This window comes from Mesocricetus auratus, unplaced genomic scaffold (genome assembly GCF_017639785.1).
Source record: "Mesocricetus auratus isolate SY011 unplaced genomic scaffold, BCM_Maur_2.0 Super-Scaffold_100676, whole genome shotgun sequence".
In the NCBI taxonomy this organism is placed as follows: Eukaryota; Metazoa; Chordata; class Mammalia; order Rodentia; family Cricetidae; genus Mesocricetus; species Mesocricetus auratus.
In genome coordinates, this window is record NW_024429266.1 from 59608050 (window position 1) to 59631561 (window position 23512).

The following is a 23512-nucleotide window of genomic DNA, read 5'->3' on the forward strand; positions in this document are numbered from 1 at the left end:
AGGCAATGACACTCCTCATGTGAATAAATCCTGACCTACACACACACACACACACACACACTTTTTAAAATAATAATTAAAAAGAATATCAAGAGTTATTTTAGTAAACTAATAAATATATAAATAACATAGTGTATGCTGACCGATGAAGGAGTTAAGTGAGGAGTAGACTAGAATTCTTACACAGAGACATACCTTTGAATTCCATAATGTAAAATTATCCAGAGTTAGGGAAACTCCAAACAGCACACAGCCACTGCAACACTAACCCTAAGGGGACCTTGTACTTTCCTGTGGGTTTTATAGACAGCCAGGTTCAGAAAACAAGAGCACCAGTTGGGTTTGTTACCCAATAATGGATTCATACAAGAAATCATTTTTGTCTTCTTTAATACTTTTTCTGGGAAGAGGAATCTCATCCTCATGTCTCCCAGGCTACAAGAATCTCTAGAAAATGTCATCTAATAGGGAGTTCAGAACATCTCTCAGTTCCTATAGACTTCCTAATAGATAACCAGCCTCAGAGGATTTCTGTCATATGAGCTTGGAGTCTACCACAAACCCACAACCTAAAGAAAGATATCCTAGAGGCCTTTACCAAGTGCAATATAGCCAGACCAAAAAGAAATTAATATCAAAATGTTAAAATCCAACTTATAAAGAATAGTGAGCCACTTTCCAATATCCTCTGGTTCCCCAGGGAATCTGGAAAAAGAATTTGTGGAACAGACTGGGAAAGTTACAGGGGGAAAAAGAGAATCAGAACTTGGGTGCTGCAAATCATTCAAGATGCATAATCATGGAACTATTTTAGCTCTCTGACTACTGATGGTCTCATTTGAGCAATGAGCATGTTGTGAGTTTTGAAGGACTCGGGGCTAGTGACAAACAGTTACAAGTGTCACACCAGGTAAAGGAAACTAACACCTTTGTCATTTACTGTGTATGAAGCACCAAAAGAAGTAAATATCAACAAAGATGAGAAAAACACAGCACTTTTGGAAATCATGGAATGCCAATACTGTAGAAACAGAGTTTGAATGGTAAGATCTTTCACAGAAGGCCTGTACGGCATTGCCAATTAAAGGAGTCCGGTACTGCCAGGCAGTGGTGGCACACGCCTTTAATCCCAGCACTTGGGAGGCAGAGGCAGGCAGATCTCAGTGAGTTCGAGGCCAGGATGGACCAACAGCCTCCAAAACAATACAGAGAAACTCTGTCTCATAAAAACCAAAAAAAAAAAAAAAAAAGGAGTCCCACATGGAAGTATGCTCTCTCAGCCTGGACACATGGGGTAGGACCTAAACCCTGCCCAGGATTATATGACAGACTCTGAAAATCCCTTATGGAAGGTCTTACCCTCCCTGGGGAGCAGAGTGGAGATGGAGTGGGGTGGGGGTTGGGAGGAATGGGGGGCCGGGAGAGAAAGGGAGGAAGAAGGAACTGAGACTAATATGTGTAAAAATGTTAATAAAAAATTATTACATAAAAAAGAGTCCAGTACTGAGGAAGATTCAGTAGAACCAAGTCGTAGCCATGTTTATTGATGCAAAGTTTTCTATCATCACTTCAAAGGAGTTATAGCTATTAAAAATATTCAAAAGTGAAATACCGGGGACATGGCTGCAGAAGTTCCCCTTCAGCAATGCAGGTCTCTTTCTCAAGAAGTTCTGGGCATTCCTGGCCACCACCAATAGCAATGTGCTTTACGTTCCGGCTCCTGCTCCTGACTCCGGGTGATAGACTCCCAGAACGGCAGGTCTTGGAGCAGGGGCTCCACGGGGACCACTCTGAAGTCTCACAGTCCTTTGGCATCACACAGGGCTGCACAGTCAATGGGAAGGAATCTTGCATGCAAAGGCTGAAAGAACAATAGAAAAGATAATTAAAATGCAGAGTAAATGGATGCCAACATTATGAAATTGTTACTATGATAAAAAGTGTTTAAAATCTAGTTTGAGCTTTGTGTGTGTGTGTGTGTGTGTGTGTGTGTGTGTGTGTGTACCATGCCAAGGCACACATGTGCAGGTCAGTAGACAACTTTTTCATGTTGGTTCACTTTACTCTCTCCAACATGTGGGTCAGACTTGACAGCAGTATTTAAACCTGCTGCAACATCTTACTTGCCCTAATTTGACATTATAATAGAAATTATTTTTTAAAGGAACAGGTATCAGGATAGAACAATAAAAGTATATTACATATACTTATTATAATATAAACTTATTGCAAATAGTGGGTACATGCCTGTGGCTCCATCTATCTACTCAGAAGGCCGAGGCATGAGGATGTTTTGAGACTAGGAATTCTAGGTAAGGACCCATCTTAAAGGTTTCACTCTACTTCACACATATCAACATAAGCCATCTGGGAAGGCCATCAGTTCTTAGATTTTGATGGGCGGATGGAAGCTCTGCACATCCAGGAGGAGCACTGCTCTGTTCAGGGAAATTGTATACTTGAAGCCTTGAGATGAAACTACCCTCTTTGGATGTGAGCCTGTAGTAGGTTGAGCTCAAATGCTAAATTGTCAAAGCACTTGACTTTGTTCAAATAACTTTTTTAAAATGACCACAATGGGAGTATTTATACTACAGAAATTGGCAAATGCTGTCAATCAACCCCCACCCCCAATCATACAAGCCTGGTTGCTAAAGCTTTCTCTGTACCACTGGGCAAGAGTTAAACCCCATTGGGTTTTGCTGAAGTGTTAAAGGTCAAGAAGGAAAGTAGAGAAACAGGAAGTAGAGCATTCTTGAAAAGTGGATCTGAAAAGTGAGAGATGGCTCAGCAGTCCCTTTCAGAGCCTGAACCTGAGCTTAGTTCCCAGTGTCTGTGTCAGGCACTGTGGTAGTTTGAATGTAACTGGCCTCCAAAATCTCACAGGAAATGGCACTTTTAAGAGGTATGGCCTTGCTGAAGGAAATTTGTCACTGTAGAGGAGGGTTTTGAAGTTTCCTAAGCTCAGGATAATGCCCAGTGAGTCAGTCAACTTCCTGCTGCCTTCTGATAAAGATGTAGCTAGCACCATGTCTACCTGCACATTGCCATTCTCCCCTCTCCCCATCATTATGAGAATGGACTGAACCTCTGAAACGGTGAGTAAACCACCCCAGTTAACTCTTTTCTTTGTACGAGTTGCATGGTCATGGTGCTGTTTCACAGCAATAAAAATCTCTAACTAAGATAGGCACCTAAGTAATGACTGTCTGTAACTCCAGCTATAGGAGATCTAACACCCTCTTCTGGCCCCCATAGCCACCTGCATTCACATGAATATACTCAAAATAAAAAAGATTTATTTTGAAAATAAATCTTTTCAAAATAGGAGGTTTGGAAAGATTCATGTTATGGGCTATGGGACATCAATTTAATCTCGATTAAATAATTCTGAGTAGAGGAAGATCAGACTCAGGAGGATACTATTCTACATATTCACTGGCATTCCTTTATTTTGTCCAATTCCTTGTTATTAGTACTCACCCTGGTCAGTCCAAAGCACCCAAGAGTTTGAGAGGCAAAAGATACTTTTCTTAGAAATGTGAGAGTATCAATGTTTGCATACCAGCTCCTAAAGTTAACAACATGGTTTGGCTGAGTACTGAGCTGTACAGTGATTTTTGTGGTCATTCTTCCATCTCTGGGCATAATGTTGTGAGAGGTTTTTAACTTGGAGTGTTATGTGAATAGGAGATCTACCACTTGAACAAAGCAGGAGAAAACATGTTCATGGCTGCTCATACCAGTGAGCAGGTTAGAGTAAGATTTCCATATTCAAATGTTTTTGTTAAGGCACTAAGAGTTAATGTCACATTCCTAGATAATATAGGATAAAATTGTGATCCACTGTTTAGTTTCTTAAACTCTGTTTAGAATGTGTTAGTTCTTAGAAAATGCAAAGGGATGTGCATCTCATAATTCATTAATTCAATGTCATGTGCTCTGGATCTGTGATGAAGTGCATGAGAAAGAACCTCTGGTTCTCCTAACAGAGAACATACTGCCACTCTCAGTAGGCTGTGTTAAAGGCAGTGATGGGGAAGGGCTGTCATTCTTCAGTATGACACAATAGAACACTGCTGATCGATCGACAAAACATTCTAGGAGTTGAGTCCAGAAATTGTTATGTACTAAACGATAAGCCCTGGGATGTCAGAATGAAGTTTTATATCAGTCTTTGAAAGAGGTAACCAATTTAAAACAAGACATTAGGATGGGCCCAAATCCAACATAGGCAGCATCCTTGTGAAGAGATTACACACACACACACACACACACACACACACACACACACACACACACACACGAGAGAGAGAGAGAGAGAGAGAGAGAGAGAGAGAGAGAGAGAGAGAGAGAGAGAGAGAGAGAGAGAGAGAGAGAGAGAGAGGAGCACCTAGGAAGACGACACAGGCAAAGGCTGGACACATGTGAACTATAGAGGGAATCTTTGAAGATAAAGAAACCCTGTCATTGCCATGGCCTTGGATGCCCAGCTTCTGAAACTTGTGTGTGTGTGTTTAGAAAATAGTTTTCCCTAGCTCGATGGTGGTGGTGCACAGCTTTAATCCCAGCACGCAGGAGGCAAAGGCAGGTGGATCTCTGTGATTTTGAGGCCAGCCTGATCTACAGAGCAAGTTCCAGGACAGGCTCCAAAGCTACAGAGAAACCCTGACTCACCCCTTCCCCAAAATGATTTTCCTCTCCATTCATAAAGACAGTTCTAGGGCCTTGGAAGCGTCTTAGCCAATAAAGCATCAGTGGAACAAGCAATGCTTATAGTCCCAGTGTAGACCAGCTGCCCTCACTGAGTCAAGGAACTTGGAATTTCAGGGTTGCATTAAGCTTGGAGAGTTATGTAAAGAACTCTAAACTCTTGCCTTCTTTATATCTTAATAAAGGGTATATACCTCCTTGAATGTGTGTTGGTTTATTTAGATGTTGCTTTTACAAACCTATAGCCCAAGCTTAAATTAAAAATAATATCTAATAATAGGTAAAAACACCATATCTGCCCTCTTTCAATTTGACCTGTGAATCCCTTGTAACTATAGAACACTGAGTGCCCTGTCTGGTGCATCATAAATATCTAGTCTTGAATTCTGCATCAAGATTTCAACCCTCTGCAGAACAATACAGTATGATCTGCTCACTCCCCTCCCCCAGATTTGTGGTGACCTTTCATGTGAGTGGAATCACCTATAAACAGCAGCACACAATGAACACTACTGCCCACACCAAAATGGGAATCGATCCGTTCATGGAAGGCGGTGTGCCTTTTTAATGAAACAGGCATAAGCTGTGGATTTGTCTTTCAAACTGGAGATGCTGTGATAATTATGCCTGCTTGACATTTATGGATCATGCTGTCATCTGTAAATTACCTCACAAGTACTCAGCTGTAAAGGGAGTCTTTGAAACCTAAAAACTACTCTAGTTTTTACCTCTCTTGGAAATATAAGAACATAATGAACAGAGACTACTATAAAATAAAAGTCATTACTGAGGTGCTCCAGGTCATTATCCCCATACATAGGACTGCTTGAAAACAGCACTAAATATTTAAAACATGGGAGATAATAAGATCCTCTCCTTTCCCAGTTCATCCATATTCCCTTAAATAAACACAAACCCGCAAATATCTGTAAAATTCCTATATCCACAGCAAGTCTACTTGCATTTTTGTTCTTTAAATGTAACTATCATTTTCAGACTGAATTGTACTCTTTCAGGTTACATCTTATACATTAGTTAAATATTTATGTGCTCATAAATAATATATAGCAGTGTCATCGATTTTAAGTTTTTGTTTAAATATTGTTTATATGTATATACACACATATGCTATTCTTGAAATATTTCCTCATTAATGTTGTGATTTCTAGGTCTATCCATGATGATAATACAGAAATAGTCCAGTTAAATTTTATTGCTGAATATCATTCTAATATGTAGGCTTTGTTTAGCAATCATTCTCTGTTGGGGCCATTTGGTCACCTTCCATTTCCAGCCTGTGTCCACAAGATGATGAATCAAACATTTGTGTATGTTTGTACTTAATAGATATTTTAGAACTGGGATGGAGAGATGTGAGCTAAACTTCCCAGGGGCTTGGGGAAAGACGCAAAAGAAAGTCATGCTGTACCTGTGTTAAAGATTCTATGAGGCCAAGTGAGTGAACTTAGGGATTGTGGCAAGTTAAGATGTTGCAGACCAGAGATGAGTCCTACCACTATGTCTTATATATATATATATATATATATATATATATATATATATATATATATAACTGTACAATGTATCTATTTAAATTGTTATCTGATCTCTACACATTTATTACAGTTGTGTAACTTTGTTTTCCTGTGAGACTCTTAGCAGTGAGAGCAGGGGCTGTATCTGACTCTGTTGCCTGCCTTTGGAAACTATTCCTCCTACTGGATTGCCTCACCCTGCTTTAATAGAAGAGGAGATGCCTAATGTCACTGAAACTTGATATACTATGGCTGGTTCATATCCATGGGAGGCCTGCCTTTGTGACTTTATCTGAAGACAAACAGTAGAGAAGAAGTGGATGGGGGTAAGGGTGGGAAGAGGGATGAGAAACTTTGGGATGTAAAAACAAAAACTACTAAAAAGACTAAACAGACAAAAATCTATGCAATGTGTACTTAGGAAACCACTATTTTCCACCTATCTAAAAGCTAAGAATGCTACCAAATAGCTTCTAAAATCTGTAAGATGTCTGTCCTTTGTTCTGCAACTAAAATCTCATGTGACCACTTCCTAATGACAGCATGGTGCTTGGGATAAGCTGAATTCATATTCCCAGTCTGTGTTCTCTCATATTTGGCTCTAGAGTAAACCAGGACCTCTCTCTGAGATGAGAGCTGTGTTTTGCTTCAACAAATACTTACACATTCAGACAAGAGGTGCCCACATTTCCCCTTTCTCATCTGCCCCGGTGTTAGTGTTTTCCATATTACCAAGGAGTTACTGAAACACAGACTTCCCAATCTGTGACCTGACCCATATGGCTAGTGTACTGTGGCAGGATGAAGAAAAGGTCTCTTGGTCCCCACACCTTACTTCTTGGAGTCTATGAACATGTAAGGCTACATGGCCAAAGGGACACTCCACATATAGTTAATGAAAGGGTCCTATTAGGCTGATGATGTCCAAGTGCGAAGGGGACAGCGGGCCATGGTCAAATGAGATTTGAGGAGCAAAGTTTGTGTTAACCCAGTGCCACAAGTCAAGGAATACAGAAACTTTGGTAAGGTAAAATATGTGATTTCCCTGAGAACCCCCAAAAGGACACAGAATGTGTTGCCTTATGTTAAGGTTTTAAACTATGTTTAGTCTCTGGTGCATATGACTTCCAATTCAACTGATGGTAAAAAGCTCATTGATACACTTCTCCCTCCACCTCAGTTTCTTTATTTATTTTGTTGTTTTCTTTATGGTGATTTGCTGCCCTTCTAATCTCAGTGCTCAGACTGTCCCTGTCTGAAAGATTCACTATCCTAAATGCATCAGAGGCTTCCAAGTTCATCTTCAAACCAGAACAGGAGTGAGCATGACACCTCAGGGTGACTCAGGTCATTAGCTTAAACATGCTTCTCTGATTCTGTCTTTGGTTACATCTTAGTAAAAGACTTTCCTATGGGCATGGGAGATGTGAAAAAGTGACCACCACACAGATGTAAGTTTAATGCAGTGTGTGTATTAATTGAATCACTCTGTGTATACTCCAAGTGAAGGAAAAATCTCCATTTTACCTTGAGAGTTTACATCTTTATCCATTTACTACTATTTAACTCAGGGTCCACAATATAAAAGATGTGTTCTATTCATTTTACTATGTTTAATGGGACATCTGATAAGTTATATGACTCAAGGCCTTGTAACAGCCACAAAATGATCTACTCTATAAATCAACATATTCCTAGAGAGTTAAATCTACTTCACACATGATAAAAAGTATGGATTAGAGTAATTAAAAATGTATGAGGCAAGTCCCTAACTGAGAACTTATATCTATTTCTATTTTCATTTTGTTCTAAATTACACAATATTGGTTTATAGAATTTAATACCACCAAAGTAACTTTATAGCTAAAAAGCCTTTTTGTCTTTCAGAAATAAAATAGCAACTAAGAGAGCATTTTTGGATACTCCAGATAAAGCAATGGGCCATATCAAAGCATGACTGTTCCATTCATTTAAGAAACACTGTTATCCACAGAGCAGTAGAGTACTCTAATGGTGACATAAACGCAGGGTAATGGGCACTTCTACAGCCACCAGATTATAACTTGGGGAATATTTGAAAGATCACATGATGAAAATAATACCAAGAAATAAAATGAGAGTGGAGAACTGAACCAGAATCGAGGTAGGATTAAAGTAAGACAGACCCGGGCAAGCATATGTGATATGTGCTATTAGTTTTGTGGGTTTTGGTTTCTGCCACCTGTCAGGCACACGGGGACATACACAAAAAGATGGCGAGGCTGAGAACTTGAAAGAAAGCCTCATGTACCAAGGTCTGTGTGAATTTTCGGTAGTTAAGAACATCACTATAAATGGCGATTACTACCCACCTACGCACTGTAGGATCCTCACTGTAGGATTTTGAAAACAAAGACATTCGAGTGAACAGAACATGCTAAATACTGTCTGGAAGATGATTGCTAAAATTCAAAGTGACTTTAATCTACCAAGAAAAACGCTTAGGACTTTTCTAAAAGACTGCAAATAATCTCTATAACTTCCTTTCTTACCAAATTAACCTGATGTGTTTCTCATTTTAAAAATTGATTCTCCTAAGTAAAGTCAGTGTTTAGAAAAAATGGACCTACAGCATTTTACTCTCTAATGCTCTAACCAAACACTAATATTAAACTCCTCTTATTTTCTTATTTTGATACATACAGTTCTAAACTTTTAAAATAGATAATAAACATAAAATCACAGTGTAAAGCTGAAATAGCAGCATGGAATTCTGTTTTATATGCTGTTTGGTTGTTCCTACAGAATGGAGATTTCTCTGTAGATACAGATGTAAGTGAATGGATATACTGAAGCATTAAAATCCTCCAGAAGGAATATCCTTGGTGTAATGTTACAGTAAACTGGAATGTGTTTAGTATTATGATCATTTTCTGTCACTAGAAAACATGATTCAGCAGAGATTTAAAATGTAGTGCAAGTCTCTGGATATAAGCGATTTTATCTTCTCCAAATTTCATAGATAGAATACCAAGAGTGATATGTAGGTACAGATTGCAGGGTGTGTGTGACTGAGGAGAGACTAAAACCATTGTCTGAGTGTTTAGTCACTACTTTCCTTTTATGGAGAAGGAAACAGAATTCCCAGAAGATAAGTGATTTTTTTCTTAAATAGGAAAATTACATAATAACTAAAACCAAAATTAAAGACCTTCATTTGGGTTCACCTTTCTGTTTTTTCCTAGTGAAAACGTGTAAGAACTTTTCTTGTTATAGACTCAATTTTATAATATTCTAAAGTTATACCAGACGGAAAAAGCCTTTATTTAATCCAAGACATTGTTGTGTCTTAACTGAAATCCTCCCCTTTGCACCAGCTCCTCTAAAAAACATAGACAAGAAAAGAAGGTCATCTTTATAGGATCCTGGCATTGCAGTCCTGGAATCAGAATATGACATAATATGATATCTCTCTGTCTCTGCCTCTCTCTCTTTATCTCTGTCTGTATCTTCCCTTCCTTCCCTTTCTCCTTCCTTCCTTCCTTCCCTCCTTCCCTCCTTCCTCCTTCTCTTCCCCTGTGACATCACAATGCCCCTCTCTTAGAAGAGACTAATCATTACTACCTGTGAATGTTATCCTAAGTGGCCCAGAGTACTGGGTCCAAGTAATTAAATTGAGAATCATGAGACAGTGACATTGCCATGAAGGAAAAATTGACAATATCTAACAAGAATTGCATAGGTCTTTCTTTTCACTGCTTTTCTAGGAAGTTATCCATCAGAAGAAATACTTACAATAGTAACAACAATACAGGCCCAGGAGGTTATTCACTAGAAAAATATACATTAACAGAAATAATGGAAATAAATCTTAATCAGTAAAATGAAAAAAAAAAAACACTGTGACTAGAAAACTCAGCTCCTAAGAAAGGACTTCATGATAAATGACATGGTGACATAAAAAGAAATAGTTATATGCAAAAAAATTAATGAGATTTGCCAAACTTCTAACCTTTCTGAAATATGTTCAAGAGGCTACTACAAACCTTCCTCAGGGAAAGAGAAGGAGCCAAGGCATTGAGTAAAGGAACAAATTTTTTCAAAGAAATGGCAGCAAAAACTGTCTAACCTTAGAGAAAGAAATGGACATCCAAATACAAAAGGCATATGGAACCTCAAATAGGTATGAACAGGAAATAATCTGTCCATGTAATATCATAGTAAGGTTGCCAAGATTTGCAAAGCAAAAAGAGCAATATGACAAGGTATAAGTGAAAATTGTCAATGTACAGAAAAAGACAGAAATATCAGAATAATAATGGAACTCTCTTCAGTAATCAACAGAGTGATATATCTCGAGTCCTAAAAGTAAATAACTGTCAATCAATATTTATATGCCGACTAAAGTTATCTTTTAATATTTATGAAGAAATGACTATTGTAAAATGAAAGCATTTCAGAACATCTAAGTCAGCACTTCAAAACACAAATGAAGGAACGTTATACATAGAGGAAAAAGAAAGACAATAGCAACCATTATATATAGTAAAGAATAATGTTCATGATCAGAATAAACTAAAGAACAGCTAGGAATAATCCATATTGCCCAATGTGGTAAACCAGAAAATCCCCAATTCTAACAGGCATGAAGAAAGGATATAATAATAAACAAATCAGAACCAAACAGAGGAACTAGTAAATTCTCACTGATAACTTTAAATGCATATGGCATTTATCATTACTAAATTAAAATCAATGTCCATAAATAATATGAAATTGGGTATATAGGGAGATGGGAAGGATTTAGGAGGAGAGAGGGGAGGGGAAAATGATTAAAATATATTGTATGGGATAAAAACCTTTAAATATCATTGTCCAGTTGTGTTGTTTTAAAAAAGTGAAGAAAATATACCATATAGAAATCACTGGCAAAAAAGAGAGTAAAGGAAACAACTGGTCAAGAAGAGAAAATAGCTGTAGATATGAGTTCACTGGTGTCTCCTAACTGCATAAAACAAATGCTAAAAGGCATGAAAACTCACCATTCCTGAACAATAGCAGTGGGGGATTTCAACACCTCACTCATCTTCCAAACTAAAATGCAGCCCAGAAACAGTTCTTTATGTGAGCTAGGGTTAACTGACATTTGCAGAATGGTCTACCCAAGAGAAAGAGGACTAATATTCATATCAGCTGTAAAACATTCTCTAAAACCATGTTAATGTTCAATACATTAAAAATAAAATAATGGCAATGTGGATGAGGAGGGGAAAATATGAAAATAAATATGTAGTGGAGAATAAAAACTATCTTCCACTCTCATTTTCACTAAGGCAAGGGGAAATAATATGACCTCTGTTAGTTTCTAAGAACAAAGTGTTAAAAAGAATTTGTGAATGCAGTTGACATTTGTTTATGCTTGGTGGGAACAGGAAGGGGAAATATATTGCTAACTCCAGTTTAGTGACATACATAGAATACAATCAAGTAAGCAATCTTATCTGAGATTTTCAGGTGATGGTTTTTACTATAGTCTTAAAGTGTATCATCTTTCAGTGTCGCTCTCTGGAGATATCATGCTGTATTTATTCAACTAAAATGACCTGAGGATTAAAATATATTTAACACAGTCCAAATGATCATGGGTCTTAAAAGTATGCCCATACCAAGTGTTCTTCTGCATCAGAATAAATGTCAAATTATTTCATCTGAGTTTTCTCTACTAAAACAAAAACTATGGATCATTGCTCTAATAAAATCCTATTTCTTAACATATATGTACTTCTATTCTGGCACTAAAAGGTAAAACAAGACAAAACTGGATAGACATTCCCGTTTCATGAGTAAAGGTACTGCAAAAATCCAGTAGCCACTGATAGAGAAAGAAGAACTGATAAGATGTGTGACCAACAGTTAATTTTAAAGGTAATTAATGAATTAGAAAGAGATTCTAGTCAAAGTGAAAGAAAAAATTAGGAGGTGCAATGAGACCATGAAAATCAAAAGATCAAGTGAGTGGTGATGGCTTAGTGGTTAGGAACCTTTGCTACTTGTGCAGAGAACCCAGATTTAGCTCCCAGCTCCAGCCATCTGTTGGACTCCAGTCCTACATACCTGGTATCCTCTTCTGGCCTCTGTGAGGACTGAATACACATGAGGAAGTTACACACATGCAGATAAAACACTCATACACATGAAACAAAAACACACAGATCATTTTAAAAGATTTAATACAAGAGGCCAATCAATGATGGTGAAGAGGACAGCACAGAGAATCATGCCCTGCTCACCACTGCAAATATTAAATGTGAAAGGAAAATCGCTGGGGGTGTTTATTGAAGGACATGGTGGTCGATGAGATGGTCAGCAAAGGGCATTCATTAAAGCTGTTTCCTCAACCAACAAAGTGACTTCCAGAAAAGCCCTACAGGAGCTGCATTATGGAAATGGAGACAATGCTTCCTCTCTGCTATAGGCACAAGAGCTAGTAGGTGCCATGGTCAAAACAGATGAAATGCAACACCACTGTCCCAGTAGCCTCCCAGAGATCAGCACAGGGGAGCAGGCTTGAAGGCAGGCACATGACAGAAAGAAAGCAAATCTTTACCTTTAGACAAAACACAGAGATTAGGACAGACTTAAAGTTTCATCTAGGCACACAAGGATATTGATGCTTTCCCTAAAACACTGAAAGTAAAATGTCATGACGTAGCCATGTCATTCTTGAGCCTCCTCCCCAGCTGTGATTACCTGGACATGACTTACACTAGAGTGGTCTGTTGACATTCTATCATAGAAGTGGGATGTCTTCACTGGCTCAACCCTCCCTAAATATGGGTTAATGGTTACTGAGAAAGGAAGAGATTTTACTCAGTGGGGTAGTCAGGGGTTAGTGGTCCATGAGCCTGTAAATAACCCATCAGCCATGTTTCTTTAAGCAACTCTAATTAAACTCATTGAGTCACCAAAAGAAACAAACAAAAACTGAACACGAAAGTTGAATGTGGATTTCAGAGAGAAGAACAGGAGTCAGGAGGAATGTGAGGGGAGCAATGACAATATTGGAGTGTGCATGTGATCAACATATATTATACACGTGTGTGAAAACAGCTCTATGAAACCCATTAGATATGATCAATGCATTATATATATATATCATTATATATATATATATATATGTATATATATATATATAGGAAGGAAGGAAGGACAGAAGAAAGAAATAATTTTTTGGAGATATATTTCAACCTTTCATCATTCCTGTGAGGCAATGCTAGCACAGTTCCTGAGTCATCTAGAAAATGAGACAGCTCTGTCAACCCCAAGCTAAAGTGGCTACCAAGTGCAACACTTCTCTATTGGCAGTAGATGGTGGAGACACAGAAATGTCCTCACTAACACCATATTTCCTAACAGCTTGATCATTCTGTGATAGGATATGAGGCATTTCATAACCCTTGATGACTAAATGAAATGAATGTTCATAAGATATGATTTCACAGCATAATGTGGCAAGGGTTGTTCTGGTTCAGTATACTGTCTGAAGTGTGAAATAGATCACAGAGACCTCTGGTGCCCATGCAGGCTCTCAAGGGTTCTGGACATAGAAGTTACATAGACTGACAAACTACAATGCTTAGATCCATCAGAGAACTAATGTCCAAAGGCAGTTAACTAACCCCAAAATTGCAGAGGCCAGCAGCAGAGGAAAACAAACACAGCCTATTGAGAGAAAAGCAGGAGCAGAAACCAAGCCTGCAGACATGACAGGGCAGGAAAATCTGACAAAGGTGAATCTAGGCTCAGTGTGGACAGTTAAAAAGCTCCTGGAAGACACAACTCCTGGGGACACTTTCATGAATGTTACCTCAAAATTAACAACAGATAGCAAACCATAGCTCCAGGAAACTCATGAAGGAGCATACAGGGTAAATACTGAGAAAAAGGAACAAACATCTAAGCATGAAGAGATAGAACCTATCATATCAATCTTCATTCACAGACACTAGAAGCAACAAAGATCCAGGGATTCCTTTTCATTGATTGTAGGCATGTAAAGTGGTTCAGGCACTTTGGGAGAGAGTTGGCTGTTGTGGAAAATTCATTAAAACTGTGCTACATTTGTTTATGCTGTGGAACATTTGCTTAATGCTGCAAAGATATATTGCAATCTCTTGTGTTGCATTTGTTTAATTCTATGAAGCTGGGCAACTTTGCCTATCTAAAATACCTGATTGATCTAATAAAGATCTGAAAGGCCAATAGCTAGGCAGGAGACAGACTTGGTGGGCTTCAAGGCAAAGAGAATGAATAGAAGGAAAAAATATTGAGGAGTGGAAAAAAATGAGGAGGAGGAGGACGGAGGGTGCCGGGGGTCAGCCACCCAGCTACACAGCAAGCCACAGAGTAAGTAGTTAAGAAAGGTATACAGAAATAGAAAAAGATAAAATCCCAGAGGCACAAGGTAGATGGAATAATTTAAGGAAAGCTGGCAAGAAATAAGCCAAACTAAGGCCAGGCACCAACAAGAATAAGCTTCTGTTTGATTATTTGGGAGCTGGGTGGCTAGCCATTCAAAGAATAAAGAGAAAACGAATAAGCAAAACTACTATTTTTCATATTTTAATTTAATTGCATTTATCCATCTGTGGGTTATATGCCATGCATATGAGTATGCACTGGATGTCAGAAAAGAGCTTGCATGCACTGGAACTACAGTAACTGGAGGTTGTGAGATGCCTAGTGTGGCTGCTGGCAAATGACCTCAGCTCCTCTGCAAGGATGTGTGCTCTTAACCACTGAGCCATTTCTTCTGCCACACACTTGACAGTTCCTTATAAAAGTCAAGTGCACTCTTCCCATAGTGAGTGACTGTATTCCTTAAACTCTATACAAAAGAGTTCAAACAGTATACTCAAAAATGTGTGTACGATTCTTTCTACAATAACTATAGTCATAATAGCCCAAATCTAGAAGCAACCAAAATGATCCTTGGGGGATAGGGAAAGGAACTGTGGTACCGTACAATAGTACATTAGTCAATAATGACAAGAAGTAGACATTGAGCTGAGAGGATGTCTCCGTGTTTAGAACAACCTAAGTTAAATCCCCAACACTCACATTAAAAGCCTGGTGTGCCTGTGTTGTTGGGGTTGTAGACATTAGGATTTCTGGGTTTTTTTGGCTGCCAACCTTGCTCCAAATTCAGTGAGAGGCACTTCAGCAAAAGAATGACAGTTGACACCCTCCTCAGGCCACTGGGTGTGCACATATTACTCACATACCAAAAATCAGCAACAACAAAAACCACTGGTCTAAACCATGGATAAATTTAAATGCACACTGGTAAATGAAAAACAATCAGAGAAAGCTACATGGAATAATTTCAGCTCTGTGACATTCTGAAAACTTTAAAGTTTGAAGACAGCTAAATGAACAGTGATATCAGGACTTTGCGGGGAGAGTGTGACAGTCAATTCTGGAAGATAAAGCAGTAATGGGGACAGGTTACTGTCTACTTGTCCAACCCATGACCTATAAGAATAGTGAAGATAGATGCAAACCCCCAACTCTAAATATATTAATATTGGTCTTGGTTCAACTGTTATCACCAAGTGAATTTTGTGGACTAAACTGTATTCCCTAAATTGAGATTTCAACTCCTTTTTGAAGTTGGGGACTTTGAGAATTGACTAGGGCATGAAGGGAACCCTTGGGTAAGACATGGGACTTATACAAAGGAGTTAATATGTACAGCCTTTCTTCCCTTCTTTCTCTTTCCACACAAGGGCATATGCAAATGCTGGACCAAAGGCTGGGAAGGGAGCCCTCATATGGAACCAAACTGACCCACTTCTTGATTTAGGGCTTTCCAACCACTAACATGGAAATAAACCAACTTATGTTGATGATCCTAAGCCACAGTCTCTCCTTATAACCACACCCTTAGTAAGGTTCAGCACACTATAACAAAAAATTCCATGAACTACACGGCTGTTAAGAAACAGAATGTTGTTAATTCAAGTCACAGAGCAGGGTAGCAATCAAGTTCTGGTAATCTCTCTATGAGATTAAATACGGAATTTTCATGACAGAAACATCAGGGGAAAATGTATAATAAAAGCATAGATCCATTTGTGGGCTCTACCTTGCTGCTTTAATGAACTCATTCCCCAGTCTCACTTCATTCCAGATTAGATTTCAACATATGAGTTGACCTTGGAGACAAAACTATTCAGTGTGTTACCCAGCTGGGGCAAGAGTGTCCTCCTCATGCAAACTGTTAAACAGGACTGGAACTGTCTGGGAATGAGAAGAGACATCTAGGAACTCTGCATTGCTGCTCTACTCTAAAAGCTAAAGCCTCCTCCTGTAAACCAAAGGTGTCCTGGCATCAGATAGGATGGAGAACACCAAGGAAGCAAAGATCTCTAAACAGAGCACAACCAACACACATGTGAACTCACAGAAAGTGGGGCAGCATGCACAGGTTCTGCATGGGTAGCACCTGATGGGGTCCTAGAAAGAGGAGATATGGACACATGCCTCCTATCCTTAACACAGAAGCTAGCTCCAAGTAATAACCCCTTGTGACTGGAAAATGAGTTTTCTCAAAGGAAGTCTCACTGAGGAAAGAAAAGTGTTGGCCCATGCCCTAGCAGTAGATGACCAACCCAAACTGAACTCAACAGCATCTTTGGAGGTTCCTTGTTTCATAGTACTGTGTCAGGGCATCTCTCTCTCTCTCTCTCTCTCTCTCTCTCTCTCTCTCTCTCTCTCAACCTTACAGATTCTTTGCATATATACTTTATGGTTTTTGACTGTGTATTTTTATGGGATTCCCGTGTGTGCAAACAAGTGTGTCTATGTGGGTTTATAGTGTTTTTCCCCTCTGGTTTGTTTTGTCCTATTCTGACTTGTTTGCTTTATTCTATCTTATTTTGCTATTATCCTTAGATGCTTGTTTGTTTTCTAAAGAGAAAGGATATGAATCTGGTTGGGAGAGGAGATGGGGAAGAACTGGAAGGGTTTGGGGGAGGGGCATATTCAGAATATATTTTATTAAAATCTATTTTCAGTAAAAAACAAAGTCTACTTTTTAACAAAAGGAATCTGGTAAAAACAGATTATTAATGAACTGGAATTCTGTTGGCAATGTTAATTAAAATAACTATGAAATATTAAAGAGACAATGCTTTTATAAAATACCATATAGGATGTGTTCAACTAAATTATCCTGATCACCAACTTAATCTTTTGGTTTTTCAGAGATAGGAGCAAATTGGCCTAAACTAGTCTCCAATGTCCTTGTCACTTGTTTATGGCATCAATCAGAAGGGAGAATCAAAGATGACATGCACTCATCCTCTTGTACCATGGAGAAAACACCATCATCACATTACCAAACAGGGAGGCCCTCTTTTGTGATCTCAAGAAAGAGCCACTGATGATAATGACTATACTCTGACAATTGCATTGTGCTGCTTGGTGATTTAAATATTACTGAAAGGTACCTTAATTATGTGTGTGTTTGAGAGATGTCAAAATTTACTAACATTTCCATTTAAGTAGCAAGGAGAAAAACATTTCAGCATGGTTCTGTGAACTTATTTAAAAGAGCACACCTAAACAATTTTGATACCTAAATTGTTGGTTTTAAGAGTTTATTCCCTATACAAAAAACAATTTTAATTATTGCTCATGCAAAATTTTCATTTCTGACTAAGCAATACTAAAAAGTAAAGAAAACTTGGGTTTAGTTTTGATGCTGCTACTAATATAAAAACACATTCAACTCAGATATTCAAGAATTTCTCCAGTGGTAGAAAACCTAGTAAAGAAATGGAAATAGAAATAAACTTGGAAGCCCACAGATGCATTATAAAAGGCAGGGGATGATGACATGTTCATATCCTGGATGTGAAAGCAAAGCTGAGTTCTCAGCATAAATGCCATTTAGTTCTAGTAGGATAGTCACGTAAGTCCTCTGCTTACATTAGTTGATATTGGGATGAAATGTAGAAATGAAAGAATTACCCTTTGTGTGAGGGAGTTAGCAATCACACAAGGATTTAAAGCATTGCGGGATGGGAGAAACGGCTCAGTGGACAAAGGTGCTTGCTCCTGGGCCCTACAACCTCAGTTAGATCCCCGGGAGCCTCATGTTGGAAGGAGAGACTGCCTATTCCTCCTGGGGTTTGTGCTCTGCTGTCTTCATATGTGTACGAACATTTCTCTCTCTCTCTCACACACACACACGCACACACACACACCACATACATACCACACACATGTATGCACGTGAGTACACACACTCACACATGCACACGGGGAAGGAGGGGAGACAGAGATACAGAGAAACAGAATCACAGAGACAGAGACGTATAGAGGGAGAGACAGACAGATAGACACAGAGAAATGCAATGAAAGTATTTAAAACATTGGCTGTTTACACTACGAAATATCTGACATTCCTAACAGAAATAGTAAATTTCTTAAGTGGACCCAGAAGTCTCTAAAATTCCAAATTACAAACTTGATTATTATTTTGTCTTGATAGAGATCACAGAGAACCCTTATGGCTATGCTCATTTACATATACCAGGTCTACAAAAGACAAGCAGGGAGGACATCCTACCTTAACAGGGCGTTTCTTCCATCACTTCTGGCGCACCACACCTGCCTGGTTTGAAAACCTATCTCTACACTTCCAGGCTGGGAGTGGTGGTGTGCTTTGTAACTCTGATGTGTTAGGGTGACTTGCTCATTTGAATCGGAGCTAAAATCCTGGACATTTCTTCCGCTGAGGTCGACTTCCTTAAGGTGAGGGAGTCTGCATTTACTCCACGGTCCCACCTTAAGGCTGAAGGAATATTCCTCTTTCCCAAGAGGGCAGGAAACCGGAGCCTCACAGGCTCTGGATTCAGTCAGATTCGGGCACTGCAGACCTCCATACAAAGGGGGAGCAATGGCCACGCGAGTTCTGTGCTGCAGCTTCTTCCCACACCCTTCGCCACAGGCTGACCATGGGGAGAACTCGGACACCACACAGTCCCTGGGGCAAGGGATGAGGCAGGCTTGCTCTGTGGGGGGCTGAGGGGCAAAGTGTTCACAGATGTCATTGGCCACCATAGTTCGGTTGAGCTTCTGCAGACAGCGCACTGTCCGGTGCTGCAAACCGTGCTGAGCCGTCACGCACTCCGTAGCCCTAGGCCTGGGCTCGCCTTGGGCCCCAGGAGCCAGTATGCAGCGGTGCCAGTCGGAAACCTCCCACTGGAACAGATCACTGTGCCAGTCACACACGCGGAAACAGCTCCTTTCCCTTGGAGGTCGGCTGCTCTCATCACAGTTCGTCATGGGACTGGTCCACCCTTCTATGTGAAAACACCACACAGCTCGACTCTGGGCTCCGCCTGGTCCGCAGTCACCTGCACACCTTCCCCAGGGACCTGAGATAGGAAAACAAGGCTCTCCATCATTCTTCAACTCTGGGGGAAGGAGAAGTGTGTCTGCATATTTCACAACACAAAAATCACAAATTTGGTGTGAAATGGAGGTAATATTTAGTGTCGAAGTTGGTGTGTGTGCCATGTCTCAGTTTAAGATGTGGAACACCTCCTGAAGTTCCTTTATTGTATAGGGATGTTTTGGCTATCCTGGGCCTTTTGTTTTTCCATATAAAGTTGATTAATGTTCTTTCAAGATCCTCTGAATGGATGGGGAACACGGCGAGGGGTAGGGGGGAGTGGGACCTGGGAAGAAGAGAGGGGGTGAAGAGGAAGAGAGTTGGTCATGGGGGAACAGGAAGTTGAGGGGGTGGGGGTAGAATAGGGGGAAGAGAGAATCATAGGATCGAATACAGATCAGGCACCAGAGTGACCTCGAGTGATCTAAAGGGATAACACCAATTGGCAAGCTAAGCAATAGTGGAGAGACCACCTCGAATGCCCATTCCTGATAATGAATTTGAAGTCTATAACCATCCGGGAGCCTTCATCCTGTGACTGATGGAAGCAGAGGCAAACACACAATTAATCACTGAACTGAACCCAAGGAACCCAGTGACAGAGAGAGAGGAGTGATGAGCAAATTGGCAAAGAATGGGCTGGCAAAACCAGCAGAGACAGCTGATCTGAACAGGGGAGAGCTCTTGGACCCCAGACGGACAGTGGGTAGGCCAGCATGGGACTGATCTGGACCCCCCAAATGTGAGTGTCAGCGAGAAGGCCTGGGCAACCTATGGGGCTCTGAGCTGTGGATCAGTGTCTATCCCTGGTATACAAACAGTCTTCGTGTGCCTATAGCACAAAGAGGGATGCTCTCTCAGCCTGGACACTTAGGAGAGTGCCTGGACCCTACCCAGAGTAAAATAACAGACTCTAGATATCCCCTATGTGGAAGGATTTGGCAATAGGGTGGGAGGGTAGGGGGGAAGGGGAGTGCGGGAGGAGGGGAGGGAGAGGGAACTGGGATTGACATGTAAAACAAGCTATTTAAAATTAAAATAAAAAATGACAAAAAAAAAGATGTGGAACACCTTCTGTCTCTGATCAGAAATACAAACTAGTAAAAATACTTGACTATTGTGATGTTTATTTCTGTAGCCATGTAATGTGGGAGATACTGGAAGTGCTGACCTATGGGGTGTTCTGGGGACCAATGGTACAGTGCCATACCAAGGAAACATTTAACAAACTATCTGACCATTATGATTATTATGTTCTAAAACCTGTATATATAACTTAATGCTAATTAGTATATTATATTAACACTTAGTATTAATATATTCTGGCTAGGTAATATTTCATTGAAAAATCAAAGGGACTAGAGAGATAACTCAGCTGTTAAAAGTACTGGCTGCTCTTCCAGGGGTCCCAGGTTCAATTCCCAGCACTGACAAAACAGATCCCAAGCATCTGTAACTCCTATTCCAGGAAATTCAATGCCTTCTTCTGACTTCAGAGCACATGATCATAGTCTTACAGGTAGACAAAACACCCCTGTTCATAAAAAATAATAAGAACAAAATATTGTTTAAAAGAAAAGCCCTAAGGCTTTCATGTTTCAAGGACTTTTCATGTTTCCAATTCCTCAGCATACACTTTACTCAGCTAAACAGAGAAAAACATTAAAGAAAAACCTGAAACATCCTAATATATTTTTATTTTCTAAATAATTATCCTCAGTTTATGCTGGTTATCCTGTGGCAAACTGCATGAAGGAAAACGTATCTACCACAAGAACAACAGTGAGGCAGTAAATGGCTATGAAAAATTGGTCCCTGGAATGAGACGGGTTTTTGTTTGTTTGTTTAGCACTGTGTCTTTTTTTAAATTAAAGCTTCTGTATATATAAAAAAACCCATGCATACACACAGTGAAATTTACCAGACAAAAAGGTCTATATATCTCAGTGACCTTATATACAGTTAGAATAGCACATTAGGAAGCTGTGAAGCTTCATATATGATCTTACACATTTATTATTTAATATACATATTTGTAGTTGGAAATTTTCTGTCCCTCCCTTCAGTTCCCATGCTGTTTATAAAACAACACTCTGAGGTTTTATATCAATTACAATTGTTTGGTCAGTGGTTCAGATATATTACTGGCTAGCTCTCTCTTACAAATTAACCTATTTATATTAATCTATGTATTTCCACGAGACTATGACTTACCAGAAATGCCCCAACATGCTACTCCTTTGGTGGCTACATGGAATCTCCCTGACTTCCCATCTAGCTATATTCTGTCTGGCCATTGGCTGAAACAGCTTTATTCATCAACCAATAAAAGCAACACATATTTGCAGCATACTTAAGAACATCCGATATCACTTATCCACCACACACACACACACACACACACACACACACACCACACATATCTAAGACAGTGTTTGAAATAGAATTTGCTTTGCAATCTCATTCATGACTCAAGTGTCCATTGCTGCATTTAGTCCTTCCTTATTTTTAGTATTTAAAATGAAATATTATTAAGTTTTGAAGACACTTGTTTTTTCTGTGTAGCCTAGCTCACTTGCATGGATTAAACAATTCTCCATCCTCTGCCTCTGCCTCCCAAGTAGTTAGAAATGCTGCACATACCGCAATACCTAAACTAGTTTTGATTTCTGATAGGTACAAACTCCAGGCCAACCTTCCAACATTAGCTTGTGACAGCAGATCCTTTAATTAGTAAATTTCTGTGTAAAAAGGGAGGTGTCCATTGGGGTAATTTATTTTTTAATCTTACTGACCTCTACTCTACTGTTAGTCAGCAGGCCTCTCTCAGAAAAGTGGGACATTATGTGAAAGCAAGGGGACATCCTCAGAGAACCAGCCATTTCCTTCCTTCCTTCCTTCCTTCCTTCCTTCCTTCTTTATTTCTTCCTTCCTTCTCTCTCTCTCTCTCTCTCTCTCTCTCTCTCTCTCTCTCTCTCTCTCTTTCTTTCTTTCTTTCTTTCTTTCTTTCAGACAAGCTCCATAGCCTAGAGCTCACCAAGTAGCCTATCCTGTGTGGCTTACAGAGGTCTCTCTGCCTCTCTAGAAATGTGACAATAAGCATGTGCCACCATGTCCAGACATTTTGCATGGTTGCGGGGATTGAATTTAGGCCTTCATGCATGCAAGACAATCACCCTCCAGTCGTCTTTGATCATACATGTTTCACAAGGACAGAAAATAATCACATGTCATATCAATGGAAAAAAGTAATAGCCCCCTTTCATTTTCCTTACATGTATAACCTGAGCGTGAGGATATTTAGTAAAGTTAACTATAAAACTTGTGTCCACTACCAAAACTCTGGAGGTCACTGAGACACTTTGCATCCCAGGAAGCAGAGTGATCAGCACCAGCTGGAAAAGAAGGCATTCTCACAGGCTAAATGCAGCCTAATCACTTCACAAAGTGTACAATTACGTGTTCAGGAATAGTCACAGGCAATGGGGAAGCGACATCAACAGTGCCCCTAGAAAAGTAGGGCATCTGTTGCATTGGGGTTGCTTACCATGGCAGGGTTTGGCATTTTAGCAGGAAAAAGGTATCTCATTCTAATATTCTTGGCAGTTCAGTTCCTTCCCATATCTGTACTCTGGTCATATAAGTCTAGCATCCACAATAACACTGCATTGTCAAGCTATGGTGACAATGCTTCCTTCATTTATCAACACAATGGCGGGGGTTCATTTTGATGAAATGAAAGGGTGAATTGTATTACGGTAAGCCAGCTTTTACTCAGCAATATTCCTTTGCATTTGCCTGCTCACTTCCAGCATTTTAT

General features: G+C 39.6%; 1 protein-coding gene across 2 annotated transcripts in view; it reads right to left on the bottom strand.

Annotated features, from left to right (window-relative positions):
- The window catches only part of Thsd7b (thrombospondin type 1 domain containing 7B), an 866887-nt gene that overhangs the window by 548276 nt on the left and 295099 nt on the right, over window positions 1-23512 (bottom strand). For both annotated transcript variants that reach the window (XM_040738481.1, XM_040738480.1), the window contains exons 3-4: window positions 18865-19675; window positions 1613-1861 (exon numbers count right to left, since the gene is read on the bottom strand). In XM_040738481.1, coding sequence (XP_040594415.1) covers window positions 1613-1861; window positions 18865-19675 — 1060 coding nt within the window. The remainder of the gene's footprint in view (window positions 1-1612; window positions 1862-18864; window positions 19676-23512) is intronic.